Source organism: Scleropages formosus, chromosome 12, assembly GCF_900964775.1.
Source record: "Scleropages formosus chromosome 12, fSclFor1.1, whole genome shotgun sequence".
NCBI lineage: Eukaryota > Metazoa > Chordata > Actinopteri > Osteoglossiformes > Osteoglossidae > Scleropages > Scleropages formosus.
In genome coordinates this window covers 17,680,530-17,698,880 of record NC_041817.1, presented here as the reverse complement: position 1 = coordinate 17,698,880, position 18,351 = coordinate 17,680,530, and the positions used below count along the sequence as shown (strand labels likewise).

Sequence of the window (18,351 nt, the reverse complement as noted above, 5' to 3'; positions counted from 1 at the left end):
GGTGCGCAGCTCTGTTCGGCACTGATGTTGTGACTCCCCCCTCCACTGCCTCACACTCCCGCTGGCAGAGGGAGCACTTCGCCCGGAGACACTCCGCCAATGTGTTGCGGCTTCCCTCTGAGCACGAGGAGGCCGTAGTCCCCACCCAAGCCAAACGTGTCACCATGGACTTCTCGTTGCTCAGCGTGCCTAACATGCAGGAGAACGCTGCAGGGCACAACTCCCGTGCACTCCAAGTACACCTCCTGTTCCTCCTCCTCTTCCCAGTACCATGCTGGAGCCAGTCTCTGCATTAGATTCTATTGAAACCCACTCTTTGCCAGGAGGTGGACCTTTTGTGTTCCTGCTGCTGACCTCCCAGCATCCTCTAGGCCACACACCTCATACTCACCTCAAGTCTTTTTGCCACTTTTGCTTTTTTAAGGATTTGTGGAAGGGTATTCTCAATTTCATAATTGGATTTGGAATGGTGTTGGGCCTCAAGTTAATCTGCTATAAATAAAAAATGAAATTGACTGGTCGTGGTGTGATTTTCTGAGAAGCCTCTCCATGGAATTTCCACCAGACCTGTTCATTTTCACGATCACACTATACAGTATGTGTTTCATTGAATGTGAGTGTGGACTTTTATCTGGTAAAAATGTGTCACTTCTAAGCAGTGACAATTGGAAATTCCTTAACTAGTGTTTGAAAACATCTTACCGCAAATGTAAATTTTGTCCAATAAATGCCCGTAATGCAGGGCTGCTGTCAACCAAAAGCCATGTTCATGGACTTCTAGTCCAGTTCTTGGAGGTGTATATAGACGGACAGACATTCCTGTTAGACGGGGAATGGCGTTAGTGTTTCCATTCGGTCAGTCACTAGCCCTCGCTGGCATTCTCAAGTTCACTTCTGGCAAAGACGTGAGCTGCTCTCTCTGGCCAAGCTGGGATGCAGTTCTAGGTTGCTAGTGTGTGCTTCATCTCTGCAGCTCTGTGCTGTGGTTTGGCTGATGAGTGCTGTGGACACATGAGGCTCTCTCTGTGTGTGTGTGTGTGTGTGTGTGTGTGTGTGTGTGTGTGTGTGTGTGTGTGTGTGTGTGTGTGTGTATGTTTTTTTAGTTTGTCTGTAAAAATGAAGAGCCACACACCAGTTGCATAGCAGCCTCATCGTGTCGCAAAAAGCACAGTAAATGTTTTTGTACAGTATCTATGTGAGCTGTACTGTTATACATAATTAAGATTGGGATTGTTTTTGCAGTAGTCATATTGTTTAGACTGTTTTGTTTTAATATGAAGAAGGCAAATATTGCACCCATACTAATTTATGGTATCCATTCTTCTGCGATTCCAGTCCTTTAGCTGACCTGTAGTCCTTTACACATCCATGGGATTTCATGACCACTGAAAGTTACATGAATTAAAATGACCCGGTAAATGACCAGGGTTTGGCCTAGTAAAAACTGACTCAGATTAAGACAAGATACGATGTGGAAGTGTTACATTCCTTGGAAGACACTGTAAAGATTTAGGTTTATCTGTTGTAATTTCACACATTCTTTTTAATGTGCTCTGGTACAAGAGAGGGAAGGAAAGATGTAAGAGGCATAGAAGCATGACTTTGCTGTGTGGACTCTGTCCCTCTCTCTCCTTTCTTATTCTCTGTCCTCTGTGCTTCTGAGGGTTACTGACCCGACCCTCTGTCCCATAGAGCCAGCCCGCCTCGACCCTGGGGAGCTCACTGCTGCGTTGCGACAAGTTGGAGCAGGTCGAGATCAAGAGCCTCCTCATGTGCTTCCTGCACGTGCTCAAGAGCATGTCGGAAGGTACAGATTCCCATGGGCAGGTGTGGCCCTGCAGCTACAGGATGGGATTGGCACATGGTGCCTTATTGTGAGCAAGTGCATCAGTTACATGGTGGGCTCTCCATGAGTGAGGCATGTTTCAGTCTTGTTTGAAGGAGACATAGTAGATAAAATTACTATCCTCCACTTGAAGGACTCAGGTTAGAAACCCACCCCCTGCTGCAGTAGCAAGGTACTTAAACTGAATTCATACAGTAAAAAATTACCCAGCTGCGTAATTGTGCTTGTAAGTCACTTTGGAAGAAAATGCAATAGCTGAATAAATGAATACAAATATTAAATGTTTGCATGACGTGACCCACATGTCTCCAACACTTTCTCCGTTCTCCAGATGCCTTGTTCACATACTGGAATAAGGCCAGCTCTGGAGAGCTGATGGACTTCTTCACGTTAATAGAGTAAGTCCCAAGGCCTGCAGGGTCTGACATCACATCTACTGTGACCGGTAAAGAAGACTCCTAATAAAGCAAACACTGCTTGTAGTGTTGTGCTTGATCAACAAAAGTTTTATCCACAATATTGATACAGTTATATTATTTACATTGATTTATTCACTGTCTAAGTGTCTTATTTTACTACAGAACTCAGCAACCTTTCCTCCAGAGTTCAGCACATCCCGCGATTTGAACCTGTAAACCTTTGATCACATGTCAAGTTTATGCTGTCAAGTGCCTTTGGTAGAGCAGCGTACACAAAGATATGCACAGAAAATTTATAATACATTCTATGTAATTCTGTGGTGTTTTCCCCAAATCAGTCACAAAATTAAAAGGCAATTATATGGAAATTATGCTTTTTATATATCTTAGTTTGGAAGTAATTGTTCCTCGTTTTCTCTTCGTGTAGGGTGTGTCTTTATCAGTTCCGATACATGGGGAAGCGATACATTGCAAGGTAAAGTTTTTATATTCAACTTATCAACATAATAATAATAATATATTGATGTGACACTGAGTTTTAGATAGCTAGCCTAATATGGCAACACAGTAGTTTTCTCTCCTTGTAAACGGTTGTTTGAGGAAAGTGTACATAGCTGAGAATTTTCATTTCGACATTTTATTACCTTAATGTTTTATTCGTCAAAATGAATGTGAAATTATGATTTTACTTTACTTATTACATTAATGCAGCATGAGTTTCTTTGTGATTTCATTTTTTTTTTAAATGAGTGGATAACTAAAGACCTTCAACAAGACACCTTAAAATGCCCCAACCCCATACAAAGACATACCAGCAGTCCCCGGATTATGAACGAGTTCCGTTCCTAAGTCTGTCTTTAAGTCGGATTTTAATGTAAGTCAGAACAATTAGGTACGTTTTGTGCCTTAGTATATCGTGTACCTTTCTATGCATAAAAAACTTTAAAGAAACACTTCTGGATACACTAAGCCATGTTTAACATAATAATACAGTAATAATAAACAGTGTAATGATAATAATATATGTCACTACAGTATTTATAATAGAGAGACAGAGGAGGAGAGAGAGAATGTGTGTGTGTGTAGGTATAAAAAATATTGAAACTTTAATGTTGGCTTTTCCAATGTTCGTTGGCGTTTCACCTTTGTCCAATCGCGATATTATTTCCACTTGAGTTTCAGCCGTGATCGTTTTCCATTTCTTGGATGCATCACATGACTTGCATCACATTTATGCTCTGGTGCCATGGTTAGGAGGGTAAAAACAAAATAATTAAAGGCAAATATTGTAACACACACACACACGAGATGCTGTTAACAGCAACGTGGTCCGTGTCATACTGAGCGGACAGGAGACTGAGGTAGGTGTGACCCAGTCGCGGGATCTTTATTGTCGGTACACAAGGAAGCAGGTGAGATTTGTGGTCGGGGACAGGCGTGAGTCTGTCGATGCACAAACGTAGGTCTTGGGGAGAATCCGATGTCGTAGTCGAGGAGGCGATGCAAGTGTCGGGAGCCGTGGACCTCAGGAGCGGGAACGAGGGATTGAGGAGAACGAGGGATTTGGAAGGACGGGTAGGTTGTGGGTTCACTCGAGAGCGTTGGAGAGATGAGTTTCTCAACTGAGATTCTGCAACCAGGGTGTGCAGGTGCGACTTCTTTATACCCCTCTGCTCTGATTTCGGGCAGGTGAGGTTGTAGGCGTGACAGTCCAACTGAAAAGAACCAAGTCCTTGTCCTACCTCGGGGTCACACACCCACAAGCCGACAAAGCGCTGTAGATGCGCAATTTTTTTGATGCGGTTTCGCAAAGTAGCGCCCATTTGTTCTTACAAACCACGGAAGGAAATTTGAATTTTTAATAAAATAGGCTTTACATTTATTCATTTAGCAGATACTTTTCTCCAAAGCGACATGCATCTCATAGAAACACAGTGTGTTCATTACATTAACAGGAAGAGAGACATAGATGCAGATGCGTGATTCTTAAGAGCAGTCAGTTTTCTTTCCACCGTATGAACCAATGTTCATCACATGAGTAGCTGCATAAAACTTTATCAGAATATCCACGATTCCTGATCACCTTCCTAGTAATTTTTTTTTTTTTTTTTTTTCTTTCTCTAAATGGGGGTGGATCGTAACTACGGGTTGTACGTAAGTCGGACGTTCGTAACCCGGGGACTGCCTGTACACAGTGTCACTGGAACACTGCTGAGTGTAGGATTCTTCTGCCTCTTTAACCCACCTTCACTTCTTTCTGTCTTTTGCACGTAAATGCTGACAAGTTTAAATGTAGTAAACAGCACGGTTCCCGAACTCTCCTGCTTGGGTAAGCCTCTCGAAGTTCCTGATCCTGACCCAAAATGCTGTGAGGCACTGACCCTATCCAACCCCTGTTCCCGAATTTTCCTTTTGAGGCATTAAACCGTTACCATGGGTCATGTATGTGAACTAGCTGCATGTGTCTGTCCATTTCTTATGTAACGTTCTTATTTTCGTGTGCCCGTCTCATGCTGTGTCTAACTGCTGACGATGTTGATTTCAGCCCATTGCCCATGTGTGAAATGTCCATCTCCAGACCGCTGCATGATAAGCGTGATAATGCCTGAGTGTGCCTAATCCTACACCAGTTTGCATCAGGGTGATCCCCACAGGAAAGATAAGGAGGCTAACTAGTGATGGGGGAACTCACACTCCCATTGTTTGAAGTCCCTCCCTGGGAACACACTTTGTGCAAGCTTCTGTGTTATTCGTGTGAGGCTTTGCTTCTTGCAGTGACCACTGTTTTGCAACCTCAGTTGTTTGCTAAACCCGGGCTGTCCGTTGGTCTTTACTGACTTGTGCCCTGGATCCTTTTTCTTCCCCAGGAACCAGGAAGGGCCAGGTCTAGTGGCACACGAGCGCAAGTCTCAGACTCTGCCTGTGTCTCGCAACAGGGCAGGAATGATGCATGCCCGCCTGCAACAGCTCAGCAGCCTGGACAATTCCTACACCTTCAGCCACAGTGAGTCCCTGGTCCATTGCACTCTTCCTCACCGTCCTCCTCACTGCATCCTTTTTATGTTCCTGTAGTTCACCATCATCTGTCCTGCTTTCTTTGAGTGTCTGCTCAGTCAGCATGCAAAGGGTAAAATTATGTCCTGTTGAGCAGCCAGATTCATAACTCTGTGAGACTGGTTTCCATCACAGGTTACAGCCACTCTGATGCCGACGTCCTGAACCAGTCATTGCTGGAGGCCAACATTGCCACCGAAGTGTGTCTGACAGTCCTGGACACGCTGAGTATCTTCATCACAGGTTTCAAGGTGTGCCGCCTGACCTGGGCTCTCTCACCAGGAGCTCAATTAGGAACTAGCATTTCTCTGACTTACTTAAAAATAAGAAAAAACATATACAGTACACTCAGAACTGCAAGCGTACGTCCATGTGTAACTGATGAGACTAAAAAAATGGTAATAATCATTTTGAATTATTTGATTGATTCTGATTTTCAATCAGTAAGTTCCAAAATTCCAATACAGTGTCATTTGTAAGTTTGTTTTTGTGATGGCTCACTGTGCAGTGTGTAAATGTGCCCTCACACTCGGGCTCTTCACAGACCCAGCTATGCTCAGACCATGGTCACAACCCTCTGATGAAGAAGGTGTTTGAGGTGCACCTGTGTTTCCTGAAGATCAACCAGTCAGAGACTGCCCTCCGGCAAGTCTTCACTGCTCTGCGCACATTCATATATAAGGTGAGGCCATGGATGACAAAGATGATATTGATGGTGACAATGATGATGATGTTAATGACAATGTTGATAGTGACAAGGATGATGGTAACGGTGATGTTGATGACAGTTTCGACAATGACATCCCCACCAGTTCCCCAGCACGTTCTTTGAGGGCCGTGCTGACATGTGCGCATCCTTCTGCTATGAGATCCTCAAGTGCTGTAACTCAAAGCTGAGCACCATTCGCAGTGATGCAGCACACCTTGTCTACTTCCTCATGAAGAGCAACTTTGAGTACACAGGCCGCAAGTCCTTCGTCCGCACACACTTGCAGGTATGGGATGGTGAGGGAAACTGCATCTCTGTTCGATGCTAATGAACAAAATTAGTTTGAACATCATCTTCCCTAGTCATCATGGTGGCACAGTGAGAAGTGCTGGTACCTCATTGCTCCTGGGCTGTGAGTTTGGACCTTGGTTTGATTCCAGCTCTCTCTCTCTCTCTCTGCCGCGATTGCATATTCTCACCACGTTAGCGTGGGTTTCCTCCCACAGTCCAAAGATGTGTGTTTCAGGTCAATTGGTGACTCAAAATTGCCCTTAGCAAATGTATGTGTATGATTGCCCTGTGACAGACTGGCCTCCCATCCAGGGTGTGAATTTTAGCACATCAAACTTCATATTGAAGTTTGACCAACTACATTGATAACTGAAGTTTACTACATGCAGCGGCCACTTTTTCAGATTAGAACTTATAACATCCAATCGCTCTAGTTAGGGTGCCTAATTCTGACTGTCTCAGAAAGTCTGACAATCTGACAGCGGTTATTTCAGTAGTTGTTAGTGATGTAAAAGCCTGTCTTCAAAACAGGTGGTGATTGCAGTCAGTCAGCTGATTGCAGATGTCATTGGGATTGGAGGAACCAGGTTTCAGCAGTCTCTGTCCATCATCAACAGCTGTGCCAACAGTGACAAGAACATCAAGGTCAGTGGAATCTTAAGTACAGCTGCAAAAATTCAGACCAAATTGTTTACAGTAAAAATGCTGCAATTTTATTGTAAAAGCAAAAAAATAAAATATTCTAAGTGACTGCTGCCTCCTGCTAAGTACGGTTAACGGGATTGATATGGTTGCAAGTTTTAGAATACAAAATCTCGCAACAGAACACAGCCTTCCCATCGGAGGTGAAAGACCTGACCAAGCGCATCCGCACAGTGCTGATGGCCACGGCACAAATGAAGGAGCATGAGCGGGATCCAGAGATGCTAGTGGACCTGCAGTACAGCCTGGCCAAGTCCTATGCCAGTACACCAGAGCTCCGCAAGACTTGGCTGGACAGTATGGCACGCATCCACGTTAAGAATGGTGACCTTTCTGAGGTCAGTAACAGAGGTTAAAGAACCAGGGGATCATGGGGTAAAGGCATAAGGAGCCAGGTCAAGGGCTTAGATCAGGGGGTTGAGGAGCTTAGGGGTCAAGGGTTTAGGAGGTCAGGGGTTTAAAATCTCTGCATCTAGGAAGAAACTAGTGGTTCCGTGGTAAGTCTCGCTCCCTCTCCCTGGTGTCTGCAGGCAGCAATGTGCTATGTCCATGTGGCGGCTCTGGTGGCAGAATACCTGCGGAGAAAAGGTACTTTTCTCTTTTCTGATTCATTCGTTTGAGGAAAAACAAAAAAGTTTTATCTTTTAAACTTAACATATCTAGGTCTGATTTGCAATAAGTGTCTGCCAAACATATTTGTCTTGTTTTCTCCCCCCCCCCCCCCCCCCCCCAAAGACTGAACTAAACCATTTAACGTATGCTTATTTTCTTAGAAGTTAGACACTGTGTGTTTTGGTGCAAGTGCTGTACAGTACTGGTACATATGTGCAGTATCTATTGCCAGCTGGTAGTATAGTGGTTAGAGCTGCTGCCTTTGGACCTAAAGGTCCCAGGTTTGAGCCCTACATCCAGCTGTAGTACCCCTGAGCAAGGTACTTACCCTAAATTGCTCCAGTAAAATTACCTAGCTGTATAAATGGATGAATAATTGTAGGTGCATTAACATGGTCAGTAGCTTTGCAGAAAAACTTGCACTAAATGTGAATTGCTCAAAGTGCAGTGTAGCAAAATCATAATTGGAAGGAAGTTATGCAGCTTGTCTCCACTAGGTGTCACTGTAGTAGATTCTCCTCACATTGTAATCCTGCATTTTTCCTGTTTGCACTCTATTGACTTAATTAAAAATGATTGCATGTCTGCTGCTTGGTTCCTCATAAGCAAACATTTTTCTGTTCTTCAATGAATTTATGAATTAAAAAACATGACAGAGGAGGGGTTAGTGTGCATACCTCAGCAGCTCAGCTACCTGTGCACCATGCATCCCTGTGTACTTATCAGAAGCCTTGTGGAGTATCAGCAGGGGTTCAAGGGTGCATCTCTTGCTACTGATGTGCTGGAAGCACAGCATTCCTGTGATAAGCTCTATCTCTGCTGTCATCAGATGGGCATTGCAGGAGGTTTTTATGGCAGCGGTGTCAATAGTAACTTGACTTGGCAAAAGCTGAACTTTGATAGGTACCTTTATTCAATGAAGCTGTTGAGAGACTCTTGAACCCAGGTCTTGTGCAGCCTTATTTGTGTACAGCAATTCATGTACCTTCCTGGGAAAGTACAAAGTATTACAGAGTAAAACAAAACATGTGTGACCCCAGACCTGTTTAATGGTGTGTGTCAGTATGTGTTCACAACCCACAGATTTGTTTTTAAATGCCAGCACAAGCCAGACTACGGCAGACTATGGCAGACTGCCTGCACTGCAAGCTTAGTGTTGTTCTAAAGAGGCTGTAATTGCCTCAAATTTTGATGTGAAAAAGTTGTTGACCGCATCTTTATCATAAAGCAATTAATTTAAAAAGAAGACCTGGTGTAAAAATAACATGAAATTTTACGGGGAACAATGGCAGACGCAATATTCTGTCCAGATTCAGCTGTAAGATAAACATTACATTTTAATGACAATTTTCTTATTTTCCATTTAAATAATTTGCTGTTTTAAAAAAGTGTCCATTTTATTTTTCATTACTTCCAGTTAATTCGGTCTTTTGTTGATACGGTTTTTTGTAATTATTTGATCCCTTTCTTGCAATTGCCCCAACGTTGCAGCACTGTTGCCCTCGTGTTGCAGGCATGTTCAAGCAGGGCTGTTCGGCATTCCGGGTGATCACACCCAACATTGACGAGGAAGTGTCCATGATGGAGGACGTGGGCATGCAGGATGTGCATTTCAATGAGGTGAGAAGCGGAGAGAAGCGTTACTGCTCTTACCAGGGGTGCGCTGATGCCCTAGTCATTTTCAAGCCCGCTCCGGTGGCTTTACAGTACAACTACCATACTGCAGTTTATCATATAACGATTATCATTGCTCCTTAACAAAATTGCTCTTGAAGTGAGTTCTTTTCAGATTAGAATTCATTTTACGACACTCTTATGTAACTGTGAGGTGAAAAAATCACAGTGTAAGCATTTGTTACTAATAACTGGGAGTGGGGAAGATGTGATGATCACAATGTGGTTATAAACACGTTCCTAGTATGCCCTTATCGCAGTTGCTCAGTCAGCTACCTCATGTGCACAGGTTTGCACTTTTGACCCAGGCAGGTGTCTCTAGGTGTTCTTATCTGCAGAGCTACCCTGCATCCATACAGTTCCATCAGCTGAAACCCTTGCTAGTAAAACCCAGAAAGGACACAGGCGCATCTATAAGGGAAAGTCGGGTCCCTGTCCGCATCACACGGGGAAGCGATGCATTTCCTGTCTGTCACTGGAGGACTTTGAACATCTGATTGGGGTTAAACTCCCCACCGGCTGAGGCCTGACGTGGGTCCAGTTTTGAAGATTTCTTGCTAACTCTCAGATGTCAAATGCATATACATAAACGGTCCGTTTGTATTTATTGTTTTCATGCAGCTGTTTTCACGCATGTGTCTCGATTACAGCGGACACTGTTCTTCAGAACAGTTTCTAGTGCAGTTTTATAACAGGGTTATAAGGAGACAGTGAAATCAGAATGTCCTGACTGGTCACCATGGAAAATACCAAATTACCTCGGAGTATTACCCCAGCTCATAAAAGCATTTCGATGGATGAATTCATGAAAATATCAAAGAAAATGCAGCTTTGTGGTGCTTTGAAATATGGGAATTTTATGACTCTTGTTATTTAGTAATGCTATGAGTTAGTGTACATTTTACAGCTTCTATAGCCTATGTCATTTCTGAGTTTGAATTTGCAAAATTCAAGAATTTATTCCCTTTTATTGAAACCGTATTCTATTTTTTACTTTTTTAGTTCGTCCCTTCACTCATAATAGGTCACGTTTAGGTCACGCCCAATGAAGTCTATTAAATATCTCGCTGAAAGGTGTCACAGTGGTGGTTTCGCTGGGATTCTAACCCTTATGTTAGCGGTTGCACATCCATAATCCCTTTCTGCCACGGCACACGCTCTTCTGGATAGTTTTGTACGATAAAGTTGTCGGCCTATAATTTAAAGTGTTCATTGGGCATCAGCTGTCAAACATTTATCACCATTCAGAAGAGCTGGCGAAAATATGTTTTGTGGAGTCCAAAATTTTTCACCCACTGTATGTTTACAGTATGTATTTGAGTTGGGGGGGGGCCACATGCAGAAGGCCTTGGGGTGGCCACAGTACATAATGGTGTTCATTGCGCCAACAGGATGTGCTGATGGAGCTGCTGGAAGAGTGCGCAGATGGCCTGTGGAAAGCAGAGCGTTATGAGCTCATCTCTGACATCTACAAGCTCATTATTCCCATCTACGAGAAGCGCAGGGACTTTGAGGTACCGCGGCATGGTCTGCCAACAAGGACAGTGTCTTTGCATTGTAGAGGATTGCATGGAGGCCAAACTGCTGTGCAAGGGCAGATTGCAACCCTTTGGGGAAAGCACTAACCAGGAGGCTCTGGACGAGATGAGTAAATAACACGCTTTTCATCTTTCTTGTGTGTGCTGCGCAGAAACTAGCCCACCTCTACGACACGCTGCATCGAGCCTACAGTAAGGTGACGGAGGTGATGCACACAGGAAAACGGCTCCTGGGGACCTTCTTTAGAGTTGCGTTCTTCGGCCAGGTGAGGAGGTTACTCGGAAAAGCCTGTCAGAGAACACCCCAGTTAATTACACCGCAGCCCATCTGACTTTCTCAAATCCCATCCAAGTGATCTTGATTTCAGCCCCCGATATTTTTGTCAAATCGGAAGCATCGATTAAAATCTTGCATAGTGTCCGTGATGAGGATGATGAGCCCATCACTTAAAATTTCTACAAAAAAAAAAAGAGTTATGCTACAGGGCGTCTGTTAGGTATGGGTGCTGCCCTAATTAGTTCTTTATTATTTCTCTGAGGTGTACGTCGCTTTGGGGAAAAGCGTCTGCTGAGTGAATAAATGTATTATTAAAAGCATGAATCGCATATGTGTGCAAGAGACCTCTGTCCTAACCAAGTCTTTCTGCTTTTCTTTCTTCCTGTTAAAGGCAGCGGTAAGTTGCGCGCTAGGCTCTGCTGGCCGTTCCCAGCAGTTTCAGCTGCTAAGTGCCACTTGTTCTTCACCTTCCAAGTCATAATGCCTCTTCAAACGTAGCGTAGCGCTTGGAGTTCCTTTGCTCTCACCTAAGAGTGGCCATTGAAGCTTGTGAGTTGTTCTTCAGCAGTGCATGAAGCTGACACAACACTGAGCTGGACTTACTCACCATAAACCTCATCTGGTCTTTATGTGCTGTCCCTCCTCTATGCCACTTGTTTTTGCTGGAACGCTCTGTTGTAACATTGTGTTGTGTCTGGTCTGCCTGTTCAACATGAAACGAGCTAAAACGGTTTTGAGATCTGTCGCAGCAGAATCGTATGAGTCTGGTTGTCATGGTGTCTTCCTGTGGCCTCTGAAAATGTCCATTCTCAAAATAATGTGCTAAGTTGATGTCTCATGGGAGATACTAGAATAACCATTGTTTTGTTTTTTTTTTTTAATGGCTTTATGACCTGTAGCAGTACCAGTTTACAGACACAGAGACAGATGCGGAGGTAAATGATGCAGTAAATGCAGTGCGTTAGACTTGGTTTGTGACAGGCCCAGCATTCATGTAGCCAGTGCCACATCCTTCCCATTACCCGCCCATTTCAGCAACGCTGAGTGTCCGTCCCTGTTTATGGTTGAGCCACCAACAACTGCGCTCACTTGGATGTTTGCTGAAGCAGCACCGCATCATCTCTACATCCTCAGTGTGCTTCGTTGTGTCCGGGTTGCGTTTAAATGTGCTTGAAATGGAGGATGCAAAAATCTTCACCACTGTGGAGCACAGAATGTTTACTCGCACACGCTCTGCCACTGTAGAGATGAGTCTGACTCTGTCTTTCTGTACTAGGAGGCAGGCAAGGAGTTCGTTCACTTCGGCTCTTTTGCTGGTGTTTATATCAGGTTTGCTTGGAGACCTGATCATACAGAGGAGACAATGACTTGATGTCACGTATGTGAGCAGCGTGATATCAACAGCCTCTTCGTACAGAAATGGCTCCCAAGGGTTCTTGCTGTGAAACCGTAATGTCAGAATTGTTCTGCCTCTCATTCCAAAGTTTAATTTTGGGTGAAGTTCATTTCTACTCATTTGCTTGACTTTTATGTTTAAGGTCCAACTTAAACATAAAGTGTTTCCTATGCTCTGGTTTGTATTTTCTGTTTTGAGTCATTTAGTGGTACTGATGGTGTGTGACCAGCCTGTGTGTGTTTTTTAATTGTTAACGTGCGATTCTCCGGGAGCCTTTGGAAATGCTTTGATGGTGTTTTATTGTGTTTGGTTGGTCTTGCTGTGTGTGTTATATGACTGTTCCTTTTTAATGCAATCTCTTCATAAATCCTCCCAACAGACATACATATGCAGTCACTTAGTTTATGTGACCGCTTGGCCAAATCAGGTTTGCGGTCTAGTCCATCACAGGGCAGCCAAATACGCACACACGAAGAGCAATTTATAGTCACTAGTTGACCCGTGACTCATGTGTCTTTGGACTGTGGGAGGAAACCAGAGCACCTGGAGGAGACCCACACAAACACAGGGGGAGCATACAGACCCCATACAGACTGATCTGGATTTGAACTTGTGCCTAAACAGCCTAGATGTACCATGCTGCTCCACACAGGCAGTCTCACACACACACACACACACACACACACACACACACACACACAAAAAATCCTGTATACAAAAAAAAACATATTCATGTAGACACAAAAACACATAAATCAAGTACACACAGGAGTTGTCATACACACAAACACTGTGTATATACAAACATCTGTACAGGGAGGTTGCCATACAAGTACACATACACAGATATTCATTAATACACACATCTTACAGTCATATGAGATATTAGTTGTTCACCCATCGCTATTGTGGAAAAGAGAGTGGTCTCAGTGCGTGGACTTAAGTGAAGGATCCCAATAACATCGCATACTCATGGGCACTGGTGTTTCGCAGCCACCGTCATGTCCTCCGTCACACAGTCCCTCTTCCGCCGAATTTAAAAACATGAAGCACATCTCCGGGCTGAGAGCTTCCATAACCGAAACACGTGTTGACTGATCATCCAGGGCTTCTTTGAGGATGAGGATGGTAAGGAGTACATCTACAAGGAGCCCAAGTTCACGCCTCTCTCCGAGATCTCCCAGAGGCTGCTCAAGCTATACTCTGACAAGTTTGGTCCAGAAAACGTGAAGATGATCCAGGACTCTGGCCGGGTAAGAGTTTCTCCGTGTCTCAATGCAGAGCTCTCACAGTTTGCCAGCTGCTTTTCTGCAGGCCCTATCACTTGTAAACACTTGATACGGGTGGGAGTATATTTACCTATATTTACATTTCTTTATTAATATCTAATGAATAAATTAAAAGCTAAGATTATTATCAGTCTTTATTTATATGGAGACATCCTTATCAAGAGCTGTCTTTTGCTGAAACGTGCAGAAGTACCTGTCTGTGTCTGAGAAGCAATGTGAGGTTGTGTCCTTGACGTCAAAATACACATAAACAGAGCTCACAGATACTGTGGTTTGGTTAGTGTATCTTTCAAAGTAAAGGTAGCTCCAGAAAATATCTCTGGGTGTGTGTGTGTGTGTGTGTGTGTGTGTGTGTGTGTGTGTCGCTTTCCATAGATTCTCCAACCTGTAGGGTGTAAATCATGGGTCTGAGCCATGTCCTTGGGTGTCTGCCAGACACAGTTCAAGGATACTGTATTCAGTTCCTCTTCCTCAGTGCAGAACAACTGTTGTGTTACAGGCTTCGCCATTACAGTTTATTATTTAGGAAGGGCTGCAACTTTTCCCAATTTTGACACCGCAGCAATTACCCGTCGAGTGTGAAAATTAATAAAAAATAGCATATTGTCATTGTTTCTTTTTTGTTTAGTCTTCCTCGTTAGGGTTTATAAAATGTTTTTGATTTTGGCTTTTAAATTAAATGTCTTACTGCTGTAGATTAAGTATTAGTGTGGTTTTAATTTAGCTTGTGGTCATTCTTCTGTACAGATCAATCCAAAAGATCTGGACTCGAAGTACGCATACATTCAGGTGACCCATGTGACACCATACCTGGAAGAGAAGGAACTGGCCGACAGGCTGACAGACTTTGAGCGGAGCCACAATATCCGACGCTTTGTATTCGAGATGCCCTTCACGGTTTCAGGCAAGAAGCAAGGCTGGGTGGACGAGCAGTGCAAGCGCAGGACCGTTCTCACGAGTAGGTGTCTCCTCACTCTCAAACCCTCATCACAGATATAACCCATTGTCCCTAAGTACTGGCCACACACACCAAGGGAACGCAAAGATCCTGACACATGCTTACATGTGCTTAAATTTTTGACTTCGACACACACTAGAACGACTTAGAGTCAGCTTTCCAGAAATTGCTTTTTAAAGGTATTAACTGGTATGTAGTCACGTGTCCTTTCTCTGTCTGATTGTGTCTGACCTTTGTTATTGTTGTGTTATCTTAAAGAACCCAAAGTACAGCTTTTATCTTCATTAAGTGATAATAGCTGGACTGATTATAGAGGACAAAGGGACTGTTGCTTAAAAAATGCTTCAATCACACCTTTTCATTGACATGCCTGCAAATCCCACAGCTCTCTGCCTGTGATCCTAGTTTGTCATGGATTTATTAGACAAAACTTTTTCTTGCTGGATTGGTATGTGTGCAGGTTTTATTGCTCTTTATGTATAGTTAAGAGCCATACTACCAAATTTAATGTACTTAAATTCATTAGTCCAATTCTTTATGACTTAGATGGAAAAAGCTCATAAAATCAACTCCCCACAATAGGACAAGTATTGGACTACTCCCAATGCCCACGCTGCAATAGCCTTGAGCAAGCCAGTTACCCTGAATTACTTTAGTAAAAATTACTGCCACTATAACCCAGTACAAATGGGTAGATTATTATGAGTGGCTTCGTAAACCAACATCACATTGTAGATTGTTGTACAGAGGTGTCCAGCAAGTAATCATAACATCTGTCCCTCTCTATGAAGGGGTGAACTAAGCTTTGTCAGTTGACTGTGTTAAAAGCAAGAAGTGGGGTGAACTGCAGATGTAAGTCTGAATCAGTGTGTGGGCTGAGGACCGGCATCTCTCTCTCCTGTCGTCTTTAGCCACACACTGTTTCCCCTATGTGAAGAAGCGCATTGCGGTCATGTATCAGCACCACACAGACCTGAGCCCCATCGAGGTGGCCATCGATGAGATGAGCCGCAAGGTGGCCGAGCTGCGGGAACTCTGCTCAGTCAGTGATGTCGACATGATCCGCCTTCAGCTCAAACTGCAGGGCAGCATCAGCGTCCAGGTGCGCCGTCAGCAGTACTGTATGTGCAATTAATGCATAGCTTAACTTGTCCGTGCTGTCAAAACAACATCATATTTGATTATCAACTGGTAGCACTCTGATCCAGTCATTGAAACACAAAATAGATATTCAACTGGCTCATTTTTCAGTCTTGCAGCCTTAAAATTTTTAAAATATTTTGATGATTATAGCACTGTGTCTTTATACAATAATACACAATTTGGTGATACAAGTCAATTTCTAAGAAGGATCCAAGAGCCCTATATATATAATCTTTAGTGCCTCAATACAAATGAGAGCCTTTTACTTAAGAAAAGTAGCCTCCAGCTTCCAGCTGTGGATAGTGTGATTTTTTTTTTTTTTTTGGCCTTGTAAAATCAATCTTTCTTTCTCAAATGACACTCCTGCTGTAGTGCCCTTGATCAAGGTACTTACTTTCAATTGATATAGTAAGAAAACAATGCTCTATAAATGAGTAAATCATTGTAAATTTTACTATCTACATTGTAAGATACCTTGAAAAATGATGTCACTTAAATAAAGCAGAATAATAAAGCTAACCCCATGGCTGTATTTTTGACATTTCAGTTGAATATCCAGTTGTATAAATGAGCAGAATGTCAAATTGTCAGGTATGCAAGTTGTGTTCAATAACTGCATTAATTGTGTCACCAGCATCACTGGTGATTGAACTGATTCTGTCTTTTGCTAGATGGACATTAGTCTTTCACTAAACACAACTGAACTGAAGACTGTCCACTCTCTCACTGCATTTACCAATCTCTTGATCCTCTCTCCACCCTCCAGGTAAATGCTGGGCCACTTGCTTACGCCAGAGCGTTCCTAGATGACGCTAGCAGTCATAAGTACCCTGACAGCAAGGTCAGACAGCTAAAGGATGTGTTCAGGTGAGATCTGCAGAGCAATAGCTGTCTCACTTTGGATGAGATTGGGTGTCTATTCAGAAATTTGTGGTTGGTTTTGCAAACAGGCAATTTGTGGAGGCCTGTGGCCAAGGCCTGTCCATCAATGAGCGGCTAATAAAGGAGGACCAACAGGAGTACCACGATGAAATGAAGGCCAACTACCGGGACCTGATAAGGGAGCTGTCCACCATCATGCACGAATCGGTGGGCCTCTTGTTCTTTGCTATTGGGATGACCAGTGGGCTTTAATTATTTATTGATACTCTGAACAATAAGTTTAAATAATTTAAATAATTTGAATTAAATTTAAATCTTTGCACTGTGCAGGTGTTGAACTGTATTTTGGATCTTAGTCTTACTGTGAAACATTCATTAGGTAAAGTATGATAGTGTTCTTCCCATTAAATTTAATTTGAACTCATTTGAAGCTAACCCTCTTGTTTCCCTTCTCTTTGTGCTGCCATGAGCAGATTGGATGGTAATATTGACCATTCATGTTCCTCTTAAGGTCAGCGATGTAAAAGTATATGAGTGGAGGCTGTAGCCACTTCTTGCTCAGTGGTTTTGTGTGTCCTTGCAGATCAGCACAGTGGAGGACAGTATAAGGACCACCTTGCCAGACTCGCTGCATATCTTCAATGCCATCAGCGGGACGCCCACTAGTGCGACTATTCAGGGTGTGCCCAGTTCTTCCTCCGTGGTATGAGGCAGACTACACCCGCTCCACCCTGACCCCCAACCCATATGCGCCAGAAAAGACCAGGTGCTCCCAGTCCACACCCCACCCCCACAGTTCGTCAGCCCTTCCCCTCTTTTGTCTCAGGTTTGCTTCCAGGCTGACATGCAAAGTGGCCATCTCATCCATGGGAACCTAGGAAGGTGTCCAACAACTTGGCCTCTTGACCAGTTTAATGGCCTTATATTTTCTGGTGACCCTTTCCTTGGACAAAAATGCCTTTGCCCAAAAAGAAATGTTAAGAAGCAGAGAGAAAGAATAAACACAAAACAATGGACAACTGAAAAGTAGCCAGTTGATAATGTGTGAATTCCCTTTCCTGACCAATTGGACACTTTATGTTGTTTTTCCTTTGGAGACATTCTTGTCCATATTTTTATGTGAGTAAGAACATTTAATACATGTACAAGTAATCTGTCTCCTGGGTCTATATGTCCTTTTTTCATTGATTTTGTTTTTATTGTTATTTTGATTATTATTGCTATTATTATTTTCAGGTTTTAAATTTTTGTCAAAACTTTTGTATATACAGCATTATACTGTATTATAAATATTGCCTTTGGATGGAGGACATCCACTCCTTAAGGTGTGTTAAATGAACAATACTTGTTGCACACTGCATACATGGAGACAGACTGTATTTCACTTGTTTTACGAAATCTGCATACCCAGTGAAGCTTTAGCTCTTTGCTTACAACACCTCGGCAACTGGGATTGTGAACATTTTTAAAAGAGTACATATAAGGACACGTCTAAGATGTATTCCACGGTGGTTAATCTTGTACATAAAAGCAGTGCAATATTTTGTCTCCTGCAAGGTGT

The 18,351-nt window shown here is 43.2% G+C and overlaps 1 protein-coding gene across 14 annotated transcripts in view; it reads left to right on the top strand.

Moving 5' to 3' along the window:
* LOC108920678 (dedicator of cytokinesis protein 9-like) overlaps positions 1–17,852 on the top strand; it is an 83,745-nt gene extending 65,893 nt beyond the window's left edge. For 7 of the 14 annotated variants that reach the window (XM_029256940.1, XM_029256937.1, XM_029256935.1 and 4 more), the window contains 20 exons: positions 1,693–1,807; positions 2,178–2,244; positions 2,693–2,740; positions 5,133–5,269; positions 5,455–5,570; positions 5,864–6,001; positions 6,132–6,314; positions 6,851–6,964; positions 7,144–7,359; positions 7,552–7,609; positions 9,147–9,253; positions 10,699–10,821; positions 10,998–11,111; positions 11,514–11,519; positions 13,625–13,771; positions 14,555–14,765; positions 15,677–15,867; positions 16,675–16,775; positions 16,859–16,997; positions 17,374–17,852. In XM_029256940.1, the coding sequence (XP_029112773.1) occupies positions 1,693–1,807; positions 2,178–2,244; positions 2,693–2,740; positions 5,133–5,269; positions 5,455–5,570; positions 5,864–6,001; positions 6,132–6,314; positions 6,851–6,964; positions 7,144–7,359; positions 7,552–7,609; positions 9,147–9,253; positions 10,699–10,821; positions 10,998–11,111; positions 11,514–11,519; positions 13,625–13,771; positions 14,555–14,765; positions 15,677–15,867; positions 16,675–16,775; positions 16,859–16,997; positions 17,374–17,499 (2,457 nt within the window). In that variant the 3' untranslated portion in view covers positions 17,500–17,852. Of the gene's footprint in view, positions 1–1,692; positions 1,808–2,177; positions 2,245–2,692; positions 2,741–5,132; positions 5,270–5,454; positions 5,571–5,863; positions 6,002–6,131; positions 6,315–6,850; positions 6,965–7,143; positions 7,360–7,551; positions 7,610–9,146; positions 9,254–10,698; positions 10,822–10,997; positions 11,112–11,513; positions 11,520–13,624; positions 13,772–14,554; positions 14,766–15,676; positions 15,868–16,674; positions 16,776–16,858; positions 16,998–17,263; positions 17,272–17,373 lie in introns of all 14 variants that reach the window. The other 7 variants (XM_029256946.1, XM_029256943.1, XM_029256942.1 and 4 more) reach the window with 3 other exon arrangements.
* Positions 17,853–18,351: the final 499 nt, after the last annotated feature.